We start from the raw sequence: 27,907 nt of genomic DNA, 5'->3' as shown, positions 1-27,907 counted from the left end.
TACATTGGAGAGACCAAACGTAAACTGGGCGACCGCTTTGCAGAACACCTGCGGTCTGTCCGCAAGAATGACCCAAACCTCCCTGTCGCTTGCCATTTTAACACTCCACCCTGCTCTCTTGCCCACATGTCTGTCCTTGGCTTGCTGCATTGTTCCAGTGAAGCCCAACGCAAACTGGAGGAACAACACCTCATCTTCCGACTAGGGACTTTACAGCCTTCCGGACTGAATATTGAATTCAACAACTTTAGGTCGTGAGTCCCCACCCCCATCCCCACCCCCTTTCTGTTTCCCCCCTTTTTTTTTTCCCAATAAATTATAAAGATTTTCCTTTTCCCACCTATTTCCATTATATAAAATTAAAAAAAAACCCACTAGAGCTATACCTTGAGTGCCCTACCATCCATTCTTAATTAGCACATTCGTTTAGATAATATCACCAACTTTAACTTTAACACCTATGTGTTCTATTGTACTATTGTTGTTGACATCTTTTGATGATCTGCTTCTATCACTGCTTGTTTGTCGCTACAACCACACCAACCCCCTCCACCTCTCTGTCTCTCTATCTCTCCGCCCCCCACACACACACCTTAAACCAGCTTATATTTCAGCTCTTTCCTGGACTCGAACTCAAGTTCTGTCGAAGGGTCATGAGGACTCGAAACGTCAACTCTTTTCTTCTCCGCCGATGCTGCCAGACCTGCTGAGTTTTTCCAGGTAATTCTGTTTTTGTTTTGGATTTCCAGCATCCGCAGTTTTTTTGTTTTTTTCTTTGTAAATTCCTTACCCAGCGTAAATATTATGTTGTCTTGAAAAATATGTACATGTAAATATATGTCTATCCGAATTAATGGGGGAGGAATGCGGTAACTATTGTTTTATTTTGTGTAATGTACCTTTAAGACTAACACATGTTAAGGAAGTCACATGCTCTGTAGTAACCAATAGGAGAATAGTGCGGGCTACCTCGGCATTCAGTGTGGAGACAGAGATGGAATTGAAGTACATGTGTTATTGCTGCTGAGTATGTTGCAAACAAACTTAATGTTACCACCCAAGAAGTGTCTGCAGAGCAGCTTAGACACCCTTACAACAGGGAATATCAATCACAGTTCCTGCTTCTGATCACTATCCTGTGACTCCTATGTGGAGACATTCAGTGAGGTCATGGGCAACGTTGCCGTTTTTGATGCTTAGACACCTGCAGGCACTTTCTTTTTTCTCATGACACATATGAAAAATGATGTTTGTTTGAAACACTGGAGGGAGCCGGTGTCCTTAGAATGATATGCAGAGAATGTGTGAACTTCAGAGTATGAGAAGAAGATTGATATGGGAGAGATCAAATTCAAGTATTTTTCAAAGAAAGCAAATCCCCCCAATAGCAGTAAATTACGTCAAACATCCCTGTGCCTGAGCCCAGGTACGGGGAGGTTCAATGTTAAGGGAATCCTTGTGTTTTATTTCAATGCACAAGCGTGTGGTTGGAGCGCTGGCCACCAGGTGGAGCAGTGCCGTTCCTTGGCCCCCCCCCTGCTCTACCGCCGGCCCCTCTTGCCCGGGATGGGAGGTCCTTCAGCGGCGGATTGAGAGGAGGAGGCGGAGTGGTGGCTGCGCGACAGCCGGAGAAGCTAACGGGTATCGCGGGGGTAGGAGGGGGAACATGGCTGGAGTGGACGGACACTGCTTGAAAGCCTGACTGGCTTCCGGAGGCGAGTCCAGCATGGCCGGGCTCATCAAGAAGCAAATCCTCAAACACCTGTCCAGGTAGGAGGTGGGACTGGAGCGGCCGCTCAGTCAGACAGACCGGGAGGAGGGAGAAAGAGACTTGTCAGACTCCGGCCTGCCAGTCCGGGTGGGGGTGGGACAGTGGGACCGGTCAGCCTGTCCGCGGGGGGGGGGGGGGGGGGGGAGGGGGAGGGGGGACGGGCAGCCAGTCCGTGGGTCCGGGGTCATGGGGACCGGTCAGCCTGTTCGGGGGCCGGAGGGACTCCAGCCGCGGAGCGGGCTCTGGGCCGTCGAGACAGCGTTGAAATGTCGCTGTTGGTGTTGAGGTGAACGGGGAACAGCGGCACCGTCAGTGGTGTTGCCTTAAACTGCTTTAAATCTGGTATAATTGATTTGCATGTGATTCGGATCACATTCAAATGCATTTCCAATGAACATTTTATAACCTCTATCACAGATAAATTTAACGGCAAATGGTTCTCCCCTTTTACCACTTTTAAAAGGCCGAGTCGGCGGGAGGTCGTGAATGTGTGCGGCGGCTTCACATAAGGTTAAACTGTCACCGAGATAAACTGGCTCTATAGTAGCATAGACCATTTTCACAGAGTGCATTTCAATTGAATCTAATAACAGCAACATGTTTTAGGATCTCATACATAATTGTGGACAGTTAGTAAAGTTTCTGTAGTGTTCATGTCTAGGTTTTTATTTCCATCATTTGTGCATCCAGAAGACAGTCACACCTCTCGGAATAGGGTCATTTGTTTTGGTCAGCAGTGAGGGACAGGAGGATGTGACTGTCAGTGAGGCAGGTAACGGAATCTAGCAGACCATAGTAGAGGAGCCTTAGCCTTTGCAATTGTCAAACAGGTTTGAGGTGCTCACAACCTGTGTGGATGAAAGCAAGTTCTGCAAGGTGGATGAGCTGACTGGCCATGGCACCATCGTACAAGAAGCTGTTCAAACGGGGGAGCAAAAAGGAATATAGTAGTAGTCGGGGGATAGCATAGTGAGGGTATTGATACTGTTCTCTGCAGCGAAGAGCAAAAGTCCAGAAGACAATGTTGCCTGCCTGGTGCCAGGGTTGGTGACATCTGCTTAGGGCTGGAGAGGAACTTGCAGTTGGCGTGATCCATGTAGGCACCAGTGACATGGGTAGAACTAGGAAAGAGGTTCTGCAAAGTCAGAATGAGGAGCTAGGTACCAAATTAAGAAGCAAAACCTCAAAGGTAATAATCTCTGGATTATTACCTGAGCCACATGCAAATTGGTTTAGGGCAAATGAGATTAGAGACGAATGTGTGGCTCAAAGACTGGTGTGGGAGATGTTGATTCCTATTTGTGGGGCACTGGCATAAGTACTGGGGAAAGTGGGAACTGTATAGTTGGGACTGTTCACACCTGAACCTGCTGGGATGAGTGTCTTTACAAATCACATAACTAGGGAAGTAGAGCGGGCTTTAAGCTAAATGAGGGGGCGAGGGATCAAGCTTAAGTAGAGGTAGCAATTCAAGATGTACAGTCAAGACAGGAGAGCAAAATAATGAGAAATGTGGTCAGAAAATGGCAGGAAGGGACAGAGAGGAAAAACCTAAGCATACACCAATAGTCAAGACTGGATGTTACAAAGTTAATAAAAAGACAAAACTGAAGGCTCTATATCTCTGCATGTGTAGCATTCATAACAAATTAAATGAATTGATGGCCCATGTGGAAGTAAGTAAATATGATCTGATAGCAATTACGGAGACGTGGCTGCAGGACGACAAAGATTGGGTCGTTAATATTGAGGGTTTATGACATTCAAGAAGAATAGAAACTAGATAAAAGTGGAGGGAAAGCACTGTTTATCAAAGGGGGCATTGGTGCAATAGTTAGAGATGACCTTGGTTCAGGAGATCAGGATGTAGAATCGCTATGGGTGGAGACAAGGAATAGTCGGGGGGAAAAAAGTAATTAGTAGGAATGGTCTACAGGCCCCCTAACAGTAGCCACAGTGTAGGGCAAAGTATTCAAGAGAAAATTGTGTTAAAGGGACGGCAATAATAATGGGTGATTTTAATTTAAATATAAACTGGAAAGATCAGATTGGCAGTAGTCGTCTGGATGAGGAGTTCTTAGAATGCTTTTGAGATAATTTCTTACAGCAGCATGTTCTGGAACCAACCAGAGAGCAGGTTATATTATACTTGGTATTGTATAATGTGACAAGATTAATTAATGACCTCAGAGTAAAGGCACCCCTAGGTAGCAGCGACCGCAATATGATTGAATTTTACATCCAGTTTGAAAGGGAAAAGAGTGGGTCTGAAACAAGTATCTTAAACTTAAATAAGAACAACTATGTGGGCATGAAAGCAGAGCTAGCTGAAGTGAACTGGGAAACTAGGCTAGAAGATAGATCAATAGACAAACAGTGGCAGACACTTAAGGGGATATTTCAGAGTATTTAGGATAAGTACATTCCTATTATAAAGAAAAATTCTAAGGGGAGGACCATGGTTAACTAAAGAAGTTAAGGACAGCATCAAACTTGAGGAAAAAGCATACAACTCCGCAAAGATGAGTGGCAGGACAGATAATTGGTCAGAATACAAAGAACGGCAGAGAATGACTAAAAAATTAAGCAGGAGAAAGAAATTAGACTGAGAGGAAGCTAGCTAGAAATGTAAAAATGAATAGCAAGAGTTTCTACAGGTACTTAAAAAGGAAAAGAGTAAGTCAAGTGAGTGTTGGTCCTCTAGAGAGTGATGGTGGGGAATTAATACTAGATAATAAGGGAATGACGGAAAAAATGAACAAATATTTTGCTTCTGTGTTCACTATGGAAAATACAAAAAACATTCCAGTAATAGCTGCAAACAGGTGGTGAATGGGAGAGAGAAACTTGGTGAAATTGAAATCACAAGGGAAACGGTACTGAGCAAATTGATGGAACTGCAGGCTGGAAGTCTCCAGGTCCTGATGGACTACATCCTAGGGTCTTAAGAGGTGGCTAATGAGGTAGTCAATGCACTGGTGTTAATTTTCTAAAATTTGCTGGATTCTGGAAAGGTTCCATCAGATTGGAAAGTAGCAAATATAACTCTTCTATTTAAGGAGGGAGGCAGAAAACAGGAAATATTGGCCAGTGAGCTTGACATCTGTGGTGGGGAAGTTGTTAGAATCGATCATTAAGGAGGTTACAGCTGGGCACTAGGAAGAGCTCAAGGCAATCTGGAAGTTGCATGGTTTTGTGAAAGGAAAATCATGTTTAACCAATTTATTACAGTTTTTTGAAGGAATAACATGTGCAGTGGATAAAGGAGAGCCTGTACTTTACTTGGATTTCCAGAAGGCATTTGATGAGGTGCCACATCAAAGGTTATTACGGAAAATAAAAGCTTATGGTGTAGTGGGTAGCATGTATAGAAGATTGGCTGGCTGGCTGGCAGAAAGCAGAGTGTATGAATAACTGTTTTTTTCTGATTGGCAGGATGTGCTGAGCGGAGTCCCATAATAACCTTTGCTGGGACCTCAACCTTTTACGATTTACATCAATGACTTAGATGAGGGGAGTGAAGGCATGTTAGCTAAATTTGCAAATGACACAAAGATAGGTAGGAAAGTATGTTGTGTAGAGGGTATGAGGAGGTTGCAGATAGATATAGATAGGTTGAGTGAGTGGGCAAAGATCCAGCAAATGGAGCATAATGTGAGAAAATGGGAAGTTGTTCACTTTGGCAGAAGAACAATAAAGCAGAGTAGTAAATGGAGGACGGCTGCATAATTCTGAAGTGCAGAGGGATCTAGGTGTTCTAGTATGTGAGTCACAATGCGTTAGTATGCAGGTCCAACAAGTAATTAAGAAAGCTAATGGAATGCTGTCCTTTTTTTCAAGAGGGATTGGACATAAAAGTAAGGATGTTACGTTTCAGTTATACAGGGCTTTGGTGTGAACACAGCTCAAATACTGTATGCAGTTTTGGCCTCCTTATTTAAGGAAGAATGTAAATGCATTGGAGCGGGTTTAGAGGAGGTTTACCAGATTGGTACCTGGAATGAGTGGGTTGTCTTATGAGGAAAGGTTGTTCGGACTGGGCTTGTTTCCACTGGAGTTCAGAAGACTGAGGGGTGATTTGATTGTATATAAGATCCTGAACAGCATTGACAAGGTGGACGTGGAAAGGATGTTTACTCTTGTGGGTGAGTCTAGATCTAGGGGACACTGTTTTCAAATTCGGGGTTATCTTTTAGGAGAGAGACGAGGAGAATGTTTTTCTTAGGGTTGTGAGACTTTGGAACTCTCTGCCTCAGAAGACAGTGGAGGCAGGGTCATTGAATGTTTTAAGGCAGAGATGGATAGATTCTTCTGCAAGGGAATCAAAAGTTATCAGGGGTAGATGGGAATGTTGATTCTGAAACACAAGATGATCAGCCATGATATTATTGAATGTTGGAGCAGGCTTGAGGGGCTGAATGGTCTACTCTTTCTATTTCTTATGTTCTTAGGTTCAGCAGATTCTGATATGTTAACATAAGGTATTAAAATTGTTAACTATCGCTGTTTAATTCAAGGCGTTTTTCACTGAAACTTTGCGCTCAGAATAATTTTTAAATGACTGAGAAATTTAAAATCATTTTAAGATGATCAAAAATTTATCAACATATATACCAAGCAAACTGAGCTTATTCAATAGCAGTATGACGGTGAATGCTGAGTTGTTCAAATGCCAGAGGGAAACTTGAAATAACTGTCATAACCAATTTTTGCAATTTGTATGTTTCCAGATGCAGGCTTTGAATTCAGTTATAATAAGACCGATTCTTAAATTTTTTAAAAACTAAATTAAACATTTATTAATTAAAAGATTGTAAGCACATACATATGTCTACAAATTCCAATGATAACTTATAAAAAAAATTCCCCTAATTAATCTGACTCTCAGTTACGCCTCCATTAAGGCAACAGTAAACCACACAGATTTAAACAGACCCCTGGCAAAGCACACTCTGGGCAGTCACATTTAAAATGAGCTTCTTTCAGCTCTGGGTCCTTGCAGACAGTGTCTTGAGGCTTACAGGCTGGATAGAGCCTTTAGATCTTGGAATTCCTGCTCTTTTATCAACAGTCTTCCCTTCTTTTATATATATTTTTCTCTTTGAATGCAAATTCTCATTGTATCACTAGGTTTTTTGAACTTTACCTTTTCTAACAATAAAACCCCTTCATAACACCAGTTTTATTGGTAAGCTTTGGAAAAAAGTAAACAAGTTGTTTGACGTCTTCTGACTAGGTGTAAAATTTCACCCATTCTTATGAGTGGTTTATTTAAAAGATGCAAAATGCCCCCTTTACGCTCTTCACCTTGTAACTTTCCTATGTTTACCTAATTACCATTTCAAATCTACTTTTCTATACATCAAAGCCTCTAGATCAGCTGGCTTTAATCCAAAAAACATACACACAAATAGACACAAACAACACTAGAATTCTATTTTAAAATTTTCCAGTAACATCATAGACATTATATCATCTTGACAATCATTCAGCAAACATTTGAGACATACAGGCCAGAAAGATCTTGAGCTTAGTCAGTCAGCTTGGCTGAGACTGTTAATTTCAGCCAGTGGATTGGATTTGGCCTCGGGAGGGAAATATGAGCCAAGTTTTTCTCTTGATTGCCATCCAATGGCACTTGGAAAGTATATATCTGTCGATATTAGATAAGGGTAAATTGGGTTGCCTGTGATGTGCAGTTTGGCCAAATAACATCCACAGTTTATTCTAGGGTTGGTTGTTTTTACCTTCAGAAGGATAAGTGAGAAAGTTGAATAGTAGTGAGCGAGAAGGAGGAATAGTAGTTGCTATTTTTGTTTTTCAGATATCTCCTGTGCCTTTTCAATAATGGCCTCATACAGGAAGAAAGCTGAGAATGTTTTGTGCTTCAGTGTTATTGTCAATCTCTCATGTTGGAATTCTGTTTTGCCACTTAATCTATTTTGTGCCTCGAAGCCATTGACCGCAAGAAGTAACTGGATTGAAACCAGTGGTGTATCCTAGCTGCATCACAACTGCTTTAACTTTTCATGCACACCTGAAGTTTTCAGATAGGATAAACGGATAGGAATCAAACTTGTTCTCTGGCATCTTTTTCAGGTGTTGTGTACAAAGGCAACTTGTGTATTTTTAATGTAGAGAAACGTCCGGAGTCATTTCACAGTTTTGGCAAAACAAAATCTAATGTTGAGCGATATTAGGACAGGGTACCAAAAGTTTGGCTGAAGATGTAGAATTTTCAGTCTTGGAGGAGAGGAAGGAAGTGAAGAGGTGGAGAGTTTTAGTGGGGGAACTCCAGAGCTTGGAGCCTAGGCAGCTGAAATCATGACAGGAAATGGTGTAACATAATGATGGCAGATAGATAAAGGGGAACCAGTAGATATAGTATATTTGGATTTCCAAAAGGTGTTTGATAAGGTACTGCACATAAGGCTACTTAATAAGATAAGAGCCCCTGGTGTTGAGGGTAGTATATTAACATGAATAGAGGATTGGCTAACTAATATAAGACAGAGAGTTGGGATAAGGGAGGCATTTTTGGGGTGGCAATCTGTAACTAGTGATGAGCCACAGGGATCAGTGCTGGGGCCACAATTATTGACAATATATATTAATGACTTAGATGAGGGAAATTAATGTACTATCGCCACAAGGGGAAACAACCCCTCAGCATCAACCCTGTTAAGCCCCCTAAGAATCTTATATGTTTCAATAAGGTCACCTCTCATTCTTCTAAACTCCAATGAGTACAACCAGGCCCAACCTACTCAACCTCTGCTCATAAGGAAATCCCTCCATACCGGGATCAACCTAGTGAACCTTCTCTGGTCTGCCTCCAATGCCAGTATATCTTTTCTTAGATAAGGGCACCAAAATTGTTCACAGTAATCTAGGTGTGGTCTAACTAGTGCCTTGTACAGTTTAGCAAGACTTCCCTATTTTTATACTCCTTTCCCTTTAAAATAAAGGTCAACATTCCATTTGCCTTCCCTATTACCTGCTGAACTTGTATGCTAGCTTTTTGTGATTCATGCACAAAGACTCCCAGATCCCTCTGTGCTGCAGCTTTCTACAGTCTTTCTCCATTTAAATAATATTCAGCTCCTCTATTTTTCCTGTCAAAGTGCATAACCTCACATTTTCCTACATTATATTCCATCTGCCAAGTTTTTGCCCACTCACTTAACCTGTCTATATCCCTCTGTAGAGTCCTTGTGTCACCCTCACCACTTGCCTTCCCACCTATTTTTCTGTCATCTGCAAACTTGACTGTAATAGAATGTCTCTCATGATGGTAGCTGCTGCAGAAATGTTGGATCTGTTTTCGCTCAAGCTGTAAGTTTAGTTCAGATTCCTTCTGGCATGTGAACACATTTTTTTGTTTCTGAGCACTGTTTGGCAGCATTTCCTCAATTTGGTTTCTGTTTTGTCACACTGAGGAGGCTGTATGTCTTCTGCAGCTGGTACTTCTGCTGTTTCAAGTGCAAACACCCTCAGATTTTGGTGCAATGGTGCAGCTGACTAACCGAAACACTAGTAGTAATAAAAGGCAATAATGTGACACCTTCTCAATTATTGGGGTCAGGAAGTGAGTTATCAGGAGTCAAGAGTGACATACTCTATTTTAGTGGGGGGAAAGCATTCATATTAGTTACTTGTCAAAAATGCATGAATTACACTGTGAAGTATGAAGACTCATGATACAATCTAATTCCTACTTGCTTACTATCCTCAACTTCTGCAATTAATTCAGTGCTTTTTAATTCCTATAATCTTGGAGTTTTAAAACCCAAATTTGCAAATCAATTACATCTACATATTTATTCTATCTTTTAACTTGCGGCTTTTCTTAAGGACATGATGATATGAAAAGAGACTGTTCAGCCCATCACGTCTGTCCCAGTTCTTAGAACTATCCAATTTCTTCTGCTCCCTTCCTTCTCTCCATTGCCCTGTATATATTTCTTTCCTTTCAAGTATTCATCTGATTCTGTTTTGAAGTTACTTTTGAATTTGTTTCCTCCATCCTTTCAGGCAATACTTTCAGATCACAGAAAATCACTGCAGTAATTTTTTTTCCTTGTGACACCTGGATCTCTTTTGCCAGTTTTCTTAACCCCCACCCTGCCACTGGAAGCAGTTTCTACATAGAACTAGGAGCAAGATTAGGCCATTCAGTTCCTTGAGCCTGCTCCGTCATTGGGAAAGATCATGGCTGATGTGATTGTGGTCTCAATTCTACTTTGCTATCTACCCCCTTTAACCTTAAATTCTTGATTAACAGGGGAGTCAGTGTCACTCAGCCTTAAAAAGTATTCAATGACCGTGCTCCACTGCTCTCTGGGGAAGATAATTCCACTTCCTTATGACCCTCTGAGAGAAGAAGATTCTCCTCATCTGTTTTAAATGGAAAACCCCTTATTTTTAAACTGTGTCCTAGTTCTAGTCTTTCCCACAAAGGGAAACACCCTCTCAGCATCCACCCTGTCAATTCCCCTCAGGATCTTATATGTTTCAATAAGATCACCTCTCATTCTTCTAAGCTCCGATGGACACAGGTCCAGCCTGTCCACCCTTTCCTCATAAGATAACCCCTTCATCCCAGGAATCAGTCAAGTGAACCTTCTCTGAACGGATTCTAATACAATTATACCCTTTCTTAAGGAAACCAAAATTGTGCATGATACTCCAGATATGGTCTCACCAACGCTGTCTATAACTGTAACAACGCTTCACTACTTTTACACTTGATTCCCCTTGCAATAAATGGCAACATTCCATTTGCCTTCCTAATCGCTTGCAGTACCTGCATACCAGCTTTTGTGATTTACGTACCAGGGTACCTGGATCCCTCTGTTCCGTATAGTTCTGCAATCTCTCTCAAATAATATATTGCTTTTGTCTTCTTGCAAAAGTGGACAAGTTCACATTTTCCCCCATTGTATTCCATCTGCCAAATTTTTGCCCACTCACTTAATCTGTCTATATCCCTTTGCTGATTCCTTGTGTCCTCTTCATGACCTACTCTTGTACCTATCCTTGTGTTATCAGCAAATTTAACAACCATGCACTCACTTCCCTTTATCCAAGTCAATGATATGGATTGTAAATGATTGAGATGCTATCATTAATCCCTGTGCACTCCACTAGTTACAGGTTGCCAACTTGAAAATCATCCATTTATCCTACCTTGCTGCTTCCTGTTAGCGAACCAATCCTTTATCCATGCTAATATGTTACCCCCTACACCATGAGCTCTTATTTTGTGTCATAACCTTTTGTTGTGACATCTTATAAAGTACACCACATCTACAGGTTCCCCTTTATTTACGTTGTTATTTCCTCAAACAATTCTAATTTGTTGGTCAAGCACAATTTCCCTTTCCCAATCCATGTTGACTCTGCCTGGTTACACTGAGATTTTCCATGTGCCCAGCTATAACAGCCTTAATAATAGATTCTAGCATTTTCCCTATGACAGATGTTAGGCTAACTTGCCTGTAGTTTCCTGCTTTTTCTTCCTCCTTCCGTGAATAGAAGAGTTACATTCATTATTTTCCAATCTGATGGGACCTTTCCAGAATCTGGGGTATTTTGGAAAACTACAGCCAATAGATGTATTATCTCTGCAGTCACTCTTTTAAGACTCTGGAATACAGGTGTTCAGGTCCTGGGGACTTGCCAGACTTTAGTTCTAATAGTTTTCTCAGTATCTTTTCCCTGATGTTGTAATTGTTTTGAGTTCCTCCCTCCATTTCACCTCTTGATTTACAAGTATTTCTGGGGTGTTAATTGTGTCTTTTATAGTGAAGACAAATATTTGTTCAATGCCTCCATCATTTCCTTATTCCCCATTCTCACCAGAGGACCAACGCTCCCTATAACGCTCCTCTTTTTCCTTTGTAAACACTTGCAGAAACTCTTACTATCTGTTCTTGTATATCTAGTTAGCTTTCTCTCATACTCTAATTTCTCCCTCATTTTTTAGACATTCTTTGCTGGTTTTTAAGTTCTGTTCAGTCTTCTGATCTACCACTAATCTTCGCAAAATTGTACGCTTTTTCTTTCAACTTGATACTATCTTTAACTTAGTCATGGATGACGCATCCTTCTCATAGTTTTTCTTTCTCACTGGAATGTACCTTTGAGTGCCATGAAGTATCTCCTTACATCAGGGTGACCAACTCTTATGAAATAATATAAGGGGCACTTTGACTATGTGACCAAGTTGGTGGGGTGCTGATGACCATGAGGAAGAGGAGAGGTCTAAACACCATAATCGTGAGGTTGCGGGGTGGGTGGGGGTGGGGGGTGGGGGTAGGGGTTGGGTGGGGGTGGGGTGGGGGGGGGGCAGTGGGGCACAATCAACAAAAACTTAAAACTTATTTTGTTGAGTGACAACATTACCATCTCTCTGCTGGCCAGCTCACTCATCTAGCACTCATAACTAGCACAAAGGAAGATGGTTGTTGGAGGTCAGTCATCCCTGCTCACAGGACATCACTGCAGGAGTTCATCAGGATAGTATCCTAGGCCCAACCATCTTCAGCATCTTCATCAATGACCTTCCTTTCATCATAAGGTCAGAAGTGGGGATGTTCACTGATGATTGCACAATGTTCAGCACCATTCATGACTCCTCAGATACTGAAACAGTCCACGTCCAAATGCAGCAAGACCTGGATAATATCCAGGTTTGGGCTGACAAGTGGCACATAACACATGAGCCACACAAGTGCCAGGCAATGACCATCTCTGTCAAGAGAGAATCTGACCATAGCCCCATGACATTCAAAAGCATTACCATCGCTGAATCCCCCATTGTCAACAACATGGGGGTTACCATTGACCAGAAACTGAACTGGACTAGCCATATAATACTGTGGCTATAAGAGCAGGTCAGAGGCTAGAAATCTTGCGACGCATAACTCACTACCTGATTCCCCAAAGTCCCTCCACCAAATACAAGGCACAAGTCAGGAGTGTGATGGAATACTCTCCACTTGCCTGGATGAGTGCAGCTCCAACAAACTCAAGAAGCTTGGCACAGTCCAGGACAAAGCATCCAGCTTGATTGGCACCCCATCCACAAACATTCACTCCCTCCACCACCAAAGCACAGTAGCAGCAGTGTGTACCATTACAAGATGCACTGCAGGAACTCATCAATGCTCCTTCGACAGCACCTTTCAAACCCATGACTGCTACCATCTGGAAGAACAAGGCCTTGCATCTTTCTGTAATTAGTCTGTACATTTGTTTCTCTACCTCCTTCCTATTATTTGATGGACTTTAGCATACACCCTCAAGTGTAATTGCTCCTTAATTCAAACCAAATATATTCTGTCTTTGATCACTCATTTACATCAATCCTTCCTAGTTTGTTTGTTTTGTATCTTCACACGCATTTCTTTCCCTTTGGAAAAGAGTGGTGAAGTGTAGGAAGAACGAGCAGGCTGCTAATCAACTTATGGAACTGCACCTTTCTGTTGTCTACATATCCTGGAGGGAACTTGAACCTGGAGCTTCTGGCTCAGAAGCAGGGGCACTGTCTACTGAGTCAAAACTCCCCCCTTTCATCCTTTCCTGTGCTACAATGGTTTCTTTGATCAATCCCTCTCTTTTCAACAACTTGTATAAATATAGCACCTTTTAGCATAATGAAATGCCCTAAGCTGCATCACAGGAGCATTATAAAACAAAGACACTGAGCCACATGAGGAGATGATAGGTCAGATAACCAGAAGCTTGGACATAAGAGATAGATTTTAAGGAGGCCTTAAAGGAGGAAAGTGAGGTAGAAACATGGAGAGTTGCACGAAGGGAAGCTTGGGATCTAGCCAACTGAAGGCACTGCTACCAGTGGTGCAGCAATTAAAATTGGGAATGCACAAGAGGCCAAAATTAGAGGAGCACAGATCTGAGAGGGTTATGAGGCTAGAGAAGATTAGAGATAGGGAGGGGCAGGGCCATGGAGGGATTTATAAATGGGGATGAGAATTGTAAAATCAAGACATTGCTTGACTTGTGCTCAATGACCTACATTGGTTCCAGGATTGAGGATTGATGGGGGGGGGTTTGGGGGTGGGGAGGTGCAGGACTTGTTGCAAGTTGAGACATGAGCAGTGGAGTTTTGGAAGACCTCAAGCTTAAGGAGGATTGAATGTAAGATATCAGCCAAGAGCTCTTCGGAATAATCAAATCTCAAGGTTGCAAAGGCATAATTTGAGGGTTTCAGCAGCACATGAACTGTGCCAGGGCAATATTACAGAGGTGGAAATAGGCACTCTTACTGGTGGCAGGATTATGAGGTCAGGAGCTCGACTCAGGAACAAATGTGATACCAAGATTGTGAACAGACTGGATCTCAGGCTTGCCCGAGAGAGGGATGGAGTCAGTGGCTGGGGAACAGAGTTTGGAGCAAAAGCAATAGCTTCAGTCTTCCCAGTATTTAATTGGATGAAATTTCTCATTCATTACCAGCATCTGGTAAGCAGTCTGATAATTTAGCAACTGTGGGGGAGTCGAGAGAAGTGGTAGTGAGGTAGAGCTGGGTGTCATAAGTGTACATGTGAAAACTAACGCTGTGCCTTGATATTGCCAAGGGGCAGCATGTAGATGAGAAATAGGAGGGGGCCAAGGATCGATCCGTGGGGGATACAAGAGGTAATGGTGTGGGAGCAGAATGAGAAGCCACTGGAAGTGATTTGCTGACTATGATTATTAAGCATGGAATTAGCTGAGAGCTGCCTCACCCAGCTGGAGTATCCCCATCTTTCCTAAATACCTTTTGCACTGAGTATTATGTTTCCAATTCTCCCCTTCTTCGAACCAGGTCTCTGACAAATTGTGACATCAAGTTTGACAACTTGTGCATACAGCTCGCTAACCTTAATCAGTATGCTATGTGCAATTACACTCGTGGACTCGTATTCCATTTTGGACTGCCTCACATTTGCCTGCAGTCTATTCTAGAACTGTTATTTACTCTTGGGGTATTTGTTTCCCCAGTCTTCATGTGTACCTTGTCTTTCCTCTGAAATGTTTCATCCTTGTGTCCATTGCCTTACCAAATTAGTTTACTCTTCCCCTCCCCCCGCCCCCCCCCCCCCCCACAGCATTAATTAAAATGACCGCAAAAACATTGATCCCAGCGCTGAGGTGCATCCTGTTCATCTTCAAAAGATCCCTCTTTTCCCAGAACTAGTCTCGTAGATTAATATCTTTTTTTGACATCCTGCTTTTGTCTTCCTGCCCTAGCTCCTGAAATTCTTATTGCAGCGCCTAAATCTTTTTCCTTTCTATGTCATTAGTTTCTACAGAAGCCACAACTTCTGGCTTTCCCTTTTTCCCCTTCCCCCCCCACTCCAATTTTTTTGCACTGAACGGTGATGCCCTTTTACCCTGGTAACAAAGATGCAACACACCATGTGAGTCTCGTGTAAATGGTTGCAGAAATGCCTGCCTTCCCTCTTTTGAAGTCGCTATTTCAACAGCATTTCTGAACTTTACTGTGCCTCCCTGAGCAGGGCTTTGGCTCACAGACTACAGTCCTTTGAGGTGAATTCATCCTCACTGGTATTCAATATTGAAATCGGGTAGTGAATGTCGAGTCCCAGGATGATTCCTATATTGTTTCTACCCTGTCAGGTGGCCATGCATTTGGTGTCCTGAGCTTTCTGTGGCTATGAGGTGACCACTTTCTGGGACATTCAAGCCAAGAAATTTTCAACCTTCTGCTTGTCCTGCTGTGCTGCTGAAGCACAGAAACCCTGAGCTCAAGTTGCTTGATTTCCACAAGACACAGGAATTTCAGGCAATGGCCTGAGCTGCCTCTTCAATTTGAGAGTTTACTGTGTGTGATTTCTACGATTATTACTCTATTTGACCTTTTTAAGTCAGATATTTTTTGCGATCAGTGACAAGCAACTGCAATTCAAATTAGTATGTAAACTAAATTAACTTGCTTTGAGCTCCTCTGCTACTTTGTTTGTGACATGAATTTTGCAAATTCTCTCACTTTGTTTTTTTCTTCTCTTCTGTTGCTCTGTGTTTTAAATACTCGGTCAGTCCTGATGCTCTGCCCTGCTGTTAAATACTTGGAGTGGCTTCTGAAGTTCTTGTCATTGTTTTGCAAAAATATGGATGATGCTTACAAGGGGTTGCTTTTGAAGCTGCAATTAAGTTGAGAATTTGGGTGATATCTCAAATGACAACAAGAGTTGAACAGCTTGTATCTGTGAACAGCGAGATTAGATTGCAGCCTGGAATGTGCTATCTAGTGTCTCATTCTTCATTATTCCTTTCGAATTTGGTTTCATTCTTCATTGAGTTGCTTTTTTTTTTGCCAGCGACCTCGAGCATTGCACAGTTGTGTGTAATTGATGCAGGACAAAAACAAAATAACATGGATACTTGAAATCTGAACTAAAACCAAAAATTCTGGAAATAACAGCAATTTAGGCAGCATCTGTGGAGAGAGAAAATGGGTTTGTTCTGACAAGCCATTAACTTGAAATGTTAACTCTTCCTCTCACCACAGATACTGCTTCCATGGACTGTGTGATCATGTTTACTATGATATTGTGGAGCTTAATTTTGTTTTTGGGTCTGCAACTGTTCCTTTCTCACTACCACCACCCTGTCAAAAAAAAGTTCCCATCAAACATCAGCTAAAATGATGATCTTGAAACACAATTGCAAGTTAGAATCATGTAATAGGTAGAGCACAGGAGGAGGCCAATTGGCTCTGTCAAGTCCATCCAGCACACTATAAGAGCTAGTCCGGCAACCTTACCTTTTCACTGCAGCCCTGCAAAATTTTTTATCTTTAGATAATGATCCAATTTCTTATGAAAGCTGCGATTGAATCAGCCTCCACCACACACACTCAGTACATTCCAGATTGTAACCATTTGCTGCATTAAAAAGATTTTTCCTCATGTTGCCTTTGGTTTTTTCGCCAATCAACTTAAAATTGTGTCCTTATTCTCAATCCTTCAGCAAATGGGAACATTATGCTATGCTATATACTACGTCTAGACCCTGCATGATATTGAACACCTCTACGAAATCTCTCCTTTCCATCTCCTACAAAGAGAACAACTTGGACCTTTCCAGTCTTTCCACTGTTGTAGTAAGTCTGCTCTGCACCTCCTTCAAGGCTTTCATATCCATCCTAAGTTGTGGTACCCAGAATTGGACACCAGTACTCTACTTGTGGCTGTACCAGTGTTGTACAAAGGTTCCTTGCTTTTGTACTCTGTCGCTATTTATAAAGCCCAGGATTCTGTATTGTTTTATAAACTGTTTTCTCTACGTGCCCTGCAACCTTCAACAATTTGTGCACATTTTAATGTTCTTGCACCCTCTTTAGAACTGTGCCTTTTAGTTTCTGTTGCCTTACGTTTTGGTAGGAAGAAAAAGGAAACACTTCACACTTAGCTTTAAGTTTCATCTGCCACATGCCAGTGCATTCCATGAACCTGTCTGTCCTCTTGAAGTCTTATCACCACCCTCCTCAATGTTGACTGCGCTTCCAAATTGTATCTTGTGCAACTGTTACAATTATGTCCAATTAATAAAAGGGAACCCAAAAGTCTTCTACAGGCAGATAAGTAGTGAAAGGGAGATAAAAGGAATAAAGCCGATTGAGGGCTAAAGTGGTTTTCTGCAGCTAGGTAGAAGTCATGACTGGGGTACAAAGCTACTTTGCATCTGACATTGACAGCATCTTGTTCATTGGTAATATCAACTGATGAGATAGTTGAGATATTGGATGGGCTAAAAATTGATTAAGTGGAAGTAGCACAAAGGCTGGCTGTACCTGATAAGTCACAAGGGCTGGATGAGACGCCTCCAAGGATACTGAGGGAAGCGAGAGTGGAAATTGCGGAGGCATTGGTCATAATCTTCCAATCCTCCATTGTTACAGGGCTGGGACCAGAGGACTGGAGAACTGCAAATGTTACACCCTTGTTCTAAAAGAGTGCAAAGATAAGCGCAGCAACCACAGGCCAGTCAGTTTAACCATGGTGTGGGCAAGCTTTTAGAAATTATAATTTAGTCTCTCATTAACAATTGTGGTTCAATTAAGGAAAGCTTACTAATTCATTAAAAGCAAATTGTTTTTAACTAACCTGGAGGGTTATATGGTTGACGTCATGTATATGGCTACCAAAAGGAGGTTGATCAAGTACCACATAGTAGGCTTGCCAGTAAAGTTGAAGCACATGGAATAAAAGGTTTTTTTGAACATGGGGGCCACATTCTCAATTTTCCTGTTCCCCAGACCCACCCTCCCCCAATGATGAAGGATTGGAATATTATAGCTACTATCTGATTTTTTTTTTATTAGCAGCCTCAGATGCATCACATCAGTACCTGGTGATTTGTCAACTTTAAGTGCAGCTGGTATTTCCAGTGCCTTCCTTCAATTTTTAGCTCATCCAGTATCTCAACTGCCTCCATTTATTTGTGACTTTGATATGAAAGGCAGATGTTTAGTACCTCAGCTGTGCATTCTGGCTCTTTGTGTACATCCCCTTTTTAAATTCCTAATTAATTCCCTCCCTCTTATGACCCTTTACTATTTCTATGTCTCTAGATGATGTTTGGATTACACTTTGTTAGCTGCTAGTCTATTCTTATACTCTCTTGGCCCATAATTTCCCTTTTTATTTCCCCATGGAATTTTCTATCTTAAGCCTAGTTCTCACTTGTATTACCAACTTGACACCTGTCTTATGCCACCTTTCTTCTGTTTCGTCTTACCTTAGCAAATATATATTCATTGCTTCATCTCAGTTGCATATCTGAGATCAAGAATTTGCGCTGTGGGAATTATAGCTTAAGATGTACTTACTACTCCCTTTTAGTGGTGTGCAATACAACTTGAAATGGGGAACTATTAGACAGACATGCAAATCTAACTGAACCTAATGGTCTTTTAGATTAAGATCATATGTGCTTTACTGCCATTTTTCCACATTCCAATTTAAACAATGACCACATGGCAATAGCGTAGAGCATGAAATGTTGAATATTGGTACTTTATAAAATGGTGCCTTGATAACAAAAGCTGTCCCAGGTTTGCTTAATATATCAACTAAGTTTTTAATTCTTTTTCCATTTCTTTCCATTCCCCCACCCATTACCTCTAAACCCAAGACCTAATTTCCTGTACTGCTAAGCCTTAGTACCAGCCCTACCTCCCCCACCCCGGTCATTCTAAGACAAAATCTGGGGACTGTTCCTAAATCCCATGACCTGCCACTTTTCCAGCATGGCAAACCACTGTTTATTCACCTTTAAGCTAGTGTATGTTTTCCAATATGTTGATATTCAAATTATCCTTTGAGCTGAACACTATCTAGTACCTTCATTTAAAATAATGAAAATATGGTTTTCTGAAGCAGAAAACTAAATTGTTGTGATAACCATGGGTTTTTAACCTAAGTATTAATCTAGTCCCTCTTCTATATTTTTCCATGACCTCTCCCACCACGTGAGGGGATCGAAAGTGGACAGTTGTAGATTGGCCCTAACTAAGGCCTTGAACAGAAGGCACATCTGAACATTTGCTTTCTCCATAGCCATTTAGCATTGCAAGCGAACTGTTGAGTCAGTACACGGCAACACCTAGCTCTCTTTCCTACTTAATGCATTCATTCGGAATCCTACGTGACTTGCGCATGCTTGGCATTAACCCTACGATGTGCGAGATCCTACATTTTCCCGTTGTATTCATGTCCAGCTATTATCTCTTTTTTGAGGTTCTGACAGTTGCATAAATCATATGAAAACTTGTGGGCCATACATTGATGCCTATCTTTAGATTTTTGATATCGCTTGTGAAGTGTCAGTGACCGAAGACTGTTTGTTTTTGTGGGAAGCCAGTAACAATTGGTCTCCATGCAGAATCACTGTTTTAATGGCAACCCAGGGTGTGCCCTCCAATGACAGAGGACTCCATCTTGTATAATAACCTATTGTGTGGTACCTTGTCTCTATCACTTTAAAAACCCAGATAGACTACCTTGAAGACTCGAAACGTTAACTCTATTTCTCCCTTCACAGACGCTGTCAGACCTGCTAAGTTTTTCCAGCGCTTCGTGTTTTTATTTCAGATTTCCAGTATCTGGAGTATTTTGCTTTTATCTTGAAAGATTCGCCTCAGACTGGTAACTCATGACCTTTTCCAAAAGCTGTGTTGTGAGCAACATCTCTGTTAAGGTGGTCATAGAGAGTATTGAGTTTTGAAAGAATTTGATTTTCAAAATGCGAGTGAAAGTTAGGAGTAAGGAATTTGATTTATTGGCCGAGTCTAATAGTGACCCTGATAATTCATTTTGTGGTATGTAGACATGACCCTTTATCTAACATGTCGTTTGGTCTTTCTCACAATGAGATCTGCCGTAATAGTTTAAAAATAATATGTCTAACATTTCATGTCTACTTGCAATTGAATTTTGGTGTTTATATATACAGAGAAGCTCATATGTAATAGCAAAATATTGGAAATGAAGAGTCGGTATTGACTTGATCAGTCCCATTCTGGCCTAGAGCCAGTTTGACTTGATGCATTCAGCTAGTTTTTACATAAGACTTTAAAGGGGAAATATTTGCAGAATAATGTGTTCTGCATTACCGTGTATTGCACAGATCTTAAAGCAATATGATCTCACTTGTTGCCAGCTGTGGCATTAGAAATCTTTTGCTAATACATTTCTTCTTGTATATCTAGCATGCATGGTTGTTGCATTCCAAATACCCCATATGCTAAATATTTTAACATTCCAGGTGCTTCTGTGCTGCGGCCTGAAACTAACACACATTGCTGTTTTCTGACTAACCAGCTCTTAAATTTTGATTTGTGTTTACCAAGAAGAGACACAGCTTTGCTTTAGCAAAATAATACATTACAATTATGACTATCATTAACAAATAGCATACTAGTTGACTTCCTATGAACAATGTTAAGGGAGAGTGCTAATATTTATAGCACATTTCGGAGCGTAGATCAAGCATAATGCTTTTGCATAGCAGCAAATTCATTGTGAGAAATGCCAAGCAGGATACGTTGATTCCATTAGAAGGTTTATATATAATGTACTTCATATAAATGAAGTTTGATAAGACTGTCTCACTCTCTGAATTTTTTGTGTTGTTTATCTTGCTAACATTTCTCCGTTGATTGAGTCCTCCATGCTTAGTCTCAGAGGTAGTGTTATTGTTGCATACTGTAGTAAATTTGACTGACACTTGATGAATAGTGGCAAATTTAGACAATTACAATGTGCAGCTCATCTTAAACTAATTTCTTCAAGAAACAGGACATTGTCTAGAGCCACAGTGATTATGGAAGGGGCTGGTTGACCATGTACAGCTTCTCTCAAAGAATTCTCAATAGACTCTTACAGGCATTGTCTAGGACTAAGTATTTTGGTTTTTAAAATTATATGTATACCACATATTCCTAGCGTCTTGCTCAAATCTTTCTTGTTCATTCTTGCAATATCTACTTTAAGACCTTGATTGTCCATTTCCAGCCGAGGTGGCACTGTAAAGACTGTTTTCAAGTTTTTACATCCCATAGGTAGGTTTATTTAAGTTTTAAACTTTAATGTACCTTTTTGCTCCATTGAACCATTAGTACTTAGACCTCACTAGTTTCTGCTAATTAACAGAGGTTTCTAGGTGTACCTGAGCAGCTCACCTCCCAGTAGTTTCCACTATCCCCTGTGGGTTTATGCCTTTCCTGTATCTCCCACTGTCTGGTCTTGGATGTAGCAACTGCCCTGCATTCCAGTAAGGCTGTTCCCTTCAGTGCTACATGCCCTATTTCATCACCCCCTCCCCCCAACCTTGCCAAACACTGATTAGCTAACTTGATGTCGAGAAGCAGGATTTGAGATGTGGTTACCGTGGAAAAAATGAAATGAAGTGTAGGAGGGAAAGCAAAAGGAGAGTTTGAATTTGAGAGCATAGTGGGTATGTGGTTGGAGGGGTTGAAGGAACTTTGAAGGGGATAGAGGGAGTGGGGCTTTGGAAGAATGAAGGTTGCTTTTAAATTGGAGGCAAGGTTTTTCCTCTGAAATTGCCAGATCTTTGCCAGTCTCATCTTTCCATCCACCACCTGGGTCTCCCCTCTTCACTCATTGTCCCTCCTTCTCAGTGCCAGCTGTTCATCCATTGGGCAGCATGTTAGATTGAGGAGGAGGGACTTGGAAATTGGATTCTGTAATGATGGGTGTACATGGGGTGAGATGGTGTGGTGTTGATCTGCATGGCTGTTTTAAGCTAACACCCCAAGACCGCCTTATGAGTGCTTTCACACCTTGGCTCACTGGGCCACATGCTGTCAGACCCTGGGACCAAATTTCTCTGCATTGCCTCTTGACCCCAGGTAATGCTGTTATAATTTCAAAAAATCATCTACTGGCAGATGCCAAAATCCTGGGTAAGGAGGGGTAGCGGGGCGCTTGCCTCAGCCCAACAGCAGTAGATAAGTGGAAGCTGGCTTTACAAATGGGGGCCATAGTGTCTTTGAAGCATTGAGAGGTTGGGATTCAAGTCTCGAATATCAATGAGAAGGCAGCCCTGGGATCTGTCTGCATGGAGCAGCCAGGGTCCCTACATCCTGGAACTGCCAAAAATATCTGGTCACCCAAGCAACATTTTGAGGTCCCTGCAGGTCTCTTATTATTATTATATCCAACAGCATCCTCGATTGTTTCCAAGCCATAAAATCAAGTTTGCTGCAGCTGAAGTCTGCAACTTCAGTTTGTGCTGTCTTTCATCCGCTCACCACTATCACATTTTGCAGCTCCCCACACAACTGCCAGATGGTGACACTGTTTCTACTACTTGTAGATCGCAAGCCCCATCTTCCTCTTCATAACCCAAACATACCTCATCTTTAGTACATGCTTATGGACCCCCTCCCAGATAAACTTGCGCAACAGAATTTTGGCAGGTCATGACCTGATGCAAACTAAAAGTAGTGTCAAATTCAGCCTTTTAAATGCTGGCCTCAATTTTGAATTTGAGTTTGGTATCTTCAGCAAAACAGATGGGTTCCTGAAGGCTTTGTGAAACTTGTCATGTCAGTCAGCTCATGAACCGAGGGAGAAACCTGTTGTAGAGTCGGCAACGTTTTGACAGGTAAGTTTAAAAGTTGTCGTCAACTTATCACACACCGTCGAATTATAAATGTTTTTGATGCAGTGATTGATCTTGGGGCTCTGTCCTTAAAAATTAAGTGACGATTGAATTGATCAGCATTGTGTAAGTGTTCAGATGCATTCAAGTACTTAAGTGAATAAAGAATTTTTATTCATTTAGTATTGAGGATCTGATTTTCATATGTCACCTGCACCCAGTAGTTTGATTTTTAATGACTTAAAGTTCAGACATCTGTTGAGCCTTTGAAACAGCTAAATAAATAGATGCCTGACTTTTAATGCAAGCTCATACAACCATGGAAAAGTTATGGTGCAGAAAGTGGCCATTCAGCCCATCTTATCTGCACTGACTATAATAAGAGAAAAAAGAGGCTAGCCGTTCATTTTTAATCCCACATTCCAGCACCTGGTCCATAGCCTTTCAGGTAACAGCACTTTGGATGCATATCCAGGCACCTTTTAAATGGGTTGAGCATTTCGGCCTCAGCCACCAAGTTAGGCAGTGAATTCCAGATGCCCACCACCCGCTGGGTGAAAACATTTTTCCTCATGTTTGCCCCTCATGTCTTCTACCAATCACCTTAAATCTTTGTCCCCATGGTAATTGACTCCTCAGCTAGGGGAAACAGGTCTTTCCTGTCTACCCTATCCAGGCCCCTCAATTTTATTTTATGCATCTCAATTAGGTTGTTACTCAGCCTCCTCTGTTCTAAGGCAAACAATCCTCGCCTGTTCAATCTTTCTTCATAACTGCAATTTTCAAGCCCTGACAACATTCTTTTAAATATCCTCTGTACAATCTCCAGAACAATTATGTCTTTCCTGTAATGTGGTGACCAGAACTGTACATCAAATTCCAGCTATGGCCTCATAAGCATTTTATACTGTTCCAGCATTACATCCCTGCTTTTGTATTCAATACCTCATCCAATAAAGGAAAGTATTCCATGTGCTTTCTTATTCACCTGTCCTGCCACCTTCAAGGATCTGTGGACATGCACTCCAAGGTCTGTCACTTCCTCAACCCTTCTCAATATATTCCCATTTATTGAGTATTCCCTTGCTTTGTTTGCCCTTCCCAAATGCATTACCTTGCACTTCTCTGGATTGAATTCCATTTGCCGCTTTCCCACCCACTCAACTAAATCATTGAGAAAATGCTGGAGACAACCGCTATCATTTTCACTATCAACTACATGGTCGATTTTTGTATCATATGCAAGTTTCCCAATCACTCCTCCCACATTTTAAGTCCAAATCATTAATTTATACAACAAACAGCAAAGGCCCCAACACAGCTCTGTGGAATGCCACTGGAAATCGCTCAACATTCGCAAAAACACCCATCCACCGTTTTCCTTTGTTTCCTGTCACTGAGCCAATTTTGGACCCAACTTGTCACCTTCCCCTGTATACCATGGGATCTCACCTTTCTAACCAATCTGCCATGTGGGACCTTGTCAAATGCCTATTAAAATCCATGTAAACAACATCCACTGAACTACCCTCGTCAATCCTCCTTAAAACCACCTCAGAAAAATTTGATTAAGTTAGTAAGATGTGATCTTCCTGGAACAAAACTATGCTGACTCTCCCTGATCAATCCATGTCTTTCCAAGTGATGGTTTATCTTGCCTCTCAGAATTGATTCCAATAATTTGCCCACCACTGAAGTCAGATTGACAGGCCTATAATTTTCTGGCCTATCCTTTGTACCCTTTTTAAATATTGGTGCAATGTTTGCAGACCTCCAATCCTTTGGCACCTCGCCTGCATCTAGTGAGGATTGGAAAGTGATGCTCAGAGCATCTGCTGTTTCCTCCCTGGCTTCTTTTAATAAGCTGGGATACAACCCATCCGGCCCTTGTGATTTATCCACCTTCAAGGATGCCAGTCCCTTCAGTACTTCCTTTCTCATTATGCTTATTCTACCAAATATTTCGCACTGTACCTCTTTAACTAGAATGTCTGCATCATCCCTCTTCTTAGTGAAGACAGAGACAAAGTACTCATTGAGAACCCTGCCCATATCTTCTGTATCAACGCACAAGTTAGCATGTGTATCTCTGACAGGCCCTACCATTTCCTAAGTTATCCTCTTGCTCTTCATGTGCTGTTAAAACATCTTTGGGTTTTCTTTGATTTTACCTGCCAATATTTTTTCGTAAGCTCTTTCCTTTCCTAATTTCCTTTTTTACTTCACCCCTGTACTTTCTATACTCCTCTAGGCTTTCTACAGTATTAAGCTTTTTGTGACTGTCATAAGCTCTCTCTCTCTCTGTTTTAGTACACTGTATGCTTCTGGATAACTAGGACGCTTGAGATTTGGCAGTACAACTCTTTTCTTTGTGGGGATATGTTTATGCTGTGCCTATAGAATCTTGCTTTTGAATACCTTCCACTGATTTGGCATTCTTTTCCCTTCTAGTAGCTGTATCCAATTCACTTCCGCCAGTTCACCTCTTAACTTCGTAAAATTTGTCTTCCCCCAATTTAGAATTTTTACTCCTGTTCTTTGTCCTTTTCCATAATGACGCTAAATCTAACCATATTATCATTATCTCAATTGGTCCCCCAATGCTACTTCATCCACTTGCCCAGCTTCATGCCCCAAGATTAAATCTAGAATTGCGCCCCCCTGTTGGGCTTGTTACGTGCTGGTTGAAAAAGTTCTCTTGAATGCAGTTGAAGAATTTTTTGCCTTCTGTGCCCTTCAAACTGTTCATTTCCCGATTGATATTAGGGTAGTTGAAGTCTCCAACTATTACTGCCCTATCGTTTTTGAACTCAGAAATTTGCCTACATGTTTGCTTTTCTAAGAACATAAGAAATAGGAGCAGGAGTAGGCCATTCAACCCCTAAAGCCTGCCCCGCCATTCTATAAGATCACAGCACAAGCAAATCTCCCTGCGAGGATATTCGTCCCAGTCTTGTTCAGATGTAGACTGTGTGGCTTGCACAGGTCCCACCTTCCCTGGAACCAGTCCCAATGCCTCAGAAATCTGATGCCCTCTCTCCTACACCAGCTTTCCAGCCACGTGTTCAATTGCTTTATTCTCCTATTTTTATGCTCACTTGCATGTGGGACTGGGAGTAACCCTGAGATTGCTGCATTAGAGGTCCTGCTTCTCAATCATCTTCCTTGCTCCCTGAAATCTGTTTTCAGGACCTCATCCCCTTTTCTACCTAAGTCATTGGCACCAATGTGGACTATGGCCTCTGGCTGATCACCCTCCCCCAGAAGAATGTCCTGCAGTTGCTCTGTGACATCCTTGACTCTGGCACCAGGGAGACAACATACCATCCTGGAGTCAGCTACTTGAAGACCCTCCCTCACAGCAGTTTCTCACCAACTGATTAATTTAATTTGTGTTCGTCTTGTTATGTCACTCTTGGATGTTTTCAAAAATCAGCCCCTTCATACAGCTTTTCAACCCCTGGTCCCCTGCAGACTGAGAAAGAAAAGAGCACCTCCCTCCCCTCCTCACTGAACTCCCTTCTCACCAAATGCGTAGCAATTCCACTCATACCACTTATTATCTTTTCCAACTGTGGCTTTTTGTTCAAACTAGCTAGTCTTATCTAAGAATCTTTCCTCTAGCCTGGTTTCCATGACAGTGAAACCTTAACATGTTTTCCAGTAACTATGAAATTAAAATACAATGAACTTTAAAACAAAACTAACCCACTCCATCACTTGCTCCAAGTTAATTTTATATATATTATGACGAGGATGTGCTTTTTTAAAAAGAAAATGTACAATTTCCAATTCTTTTTCTGGCTGGATTTTAAAGAAAATGATAAACTTTCATTCTGCAAAGACAATGGAGAACTGCCAGCCAGCTATAATGTACAAACTTGCATTCCACCCAAATGGGATGAGAAGGAACAGATATTCAAACCCCCTGGGGAGCGTGAAAGACCCCATCGAGAGTTGGCTTTTACATTATCCTGAAACTCTTCAAACGTTTGGCCTATCTCTTCTAAAAGTTAAGTATCCTGAAATATTTTGTACTCAACCTTGGTCACTTTGCAACCACAAATCTGAAATGGCTATTAGATTAAACCTATGAATTTCTACCTGTGCTATTAATTCATGCAATTCGTTGTGAAGGCTTCTCCTATTTGATATATCTTTTGCTTTGACATTTTTCCAGTTTTTCCCTTAAGTTACCTTGGTGACTAATTCCGTATTGGCCACTGTTTTACTGATGTCACTGTCCCTTCCTAACCCACTATCATGTACCTTGGATATAATCTGATAATGAAGAACAGATCTATTGTTTGTATGCTATCCCAGGTTACTTTGCCCTTGAGTTCATAGAAAGTGTAGGTTTTCCTGTAAAAGCTGACTTTTGTATTGGGCATCATCTTAAGTGCCTGCAGAAGACTAAATTCTAACAGTCCATTTGGACAACTGAACCAGCAGGAAATAAATCTGCTTAATGTTTTTTCTGAAAGCACCTCTGCAAGTATAGCAGTTCTTTCGTTCTGTACTGAATGGTCACCCCAGATTATGTACTCAAATCTTGGAGGGGGGCTTTAAATACTGAGCATAACTGATGGCTATTTCTACCTCTTTTAGCTGTAATTTTGGTGATGTGGGGAGGAAATTATTACATATGTATGTGTCACAAAGTTTTGAAAACATACAAGTGTAATGGTGTTTCTTGTATGGACTTTATATTGTGCATCATCTGAAAGTAACGTCTTTTCAAGATGTTTGAATAATGGTGTTCTGTTGTTTGTTTAAAACTGGAACCATTGTGCTATATCCCCAAAGTACAATTCGATCAGCAATTGTTATTCGAAGTCAACAAACCTAAAATATAAAATTTTAAATAGTAGAATGGTTTTGTCTTCTACAAACACGGATGTAAAAATAAAATTCTCAAGTATCGTGCTGCAGGAAGTGAAAGCTAACTCGGATTGTTGTTTCGGTGAAGTACAA

At 41.4% G+C, this 27,907-nt stretch overlaps 1 protein-coding gene across 1 annotated transcript in view; it reads left to right on the top strand.

The window, feature by feature from the left end:
* The first annotated feature begins 1,596 nt into the window (after positions 1 to 1,596).
* The window catches only part of uhrf1bp1 (UHRF1 binding protein 1), a 159,549-nt gene continuing 133,238 nt past the window's right edge, over positions 1,597 to 27,907 (top strand). Inside the window, exon 1 of the mRNA XM_041195586.1 lies at positions 1,597 to 1,770. Coding sequence (XP_041051520.1) covers positions 1,727 to 1,770 — 44 coding nt within the window. The 5' untranslated portion in view covers positions 1,597 to 1,726. The remainder of the gene's footprint in view (positions 1,771 to 27,907) is intronic.

This window comes from Carcharodon carcharias, chromosome 9 (assembly GCF_017639515.1).
Source record: "Carcharodon carcharias isolate sCarCar2 chromosome 9, sCarCar2.pri, whole genome shotgun sequence".
Classification (NCBI taxonomy): domain Eukaryota; kingdom Metazoa; phylum Chordata; class Chondrichthyes; order Lamniformes; family Lamnidae; genus Carcharodon; species Carcharodon carcharias.
The sequence above is the reverse complement of the archived record's forward strand: the minus strand, read 5'-3'. Positions and strand labels throughout refer to the sequence as shown.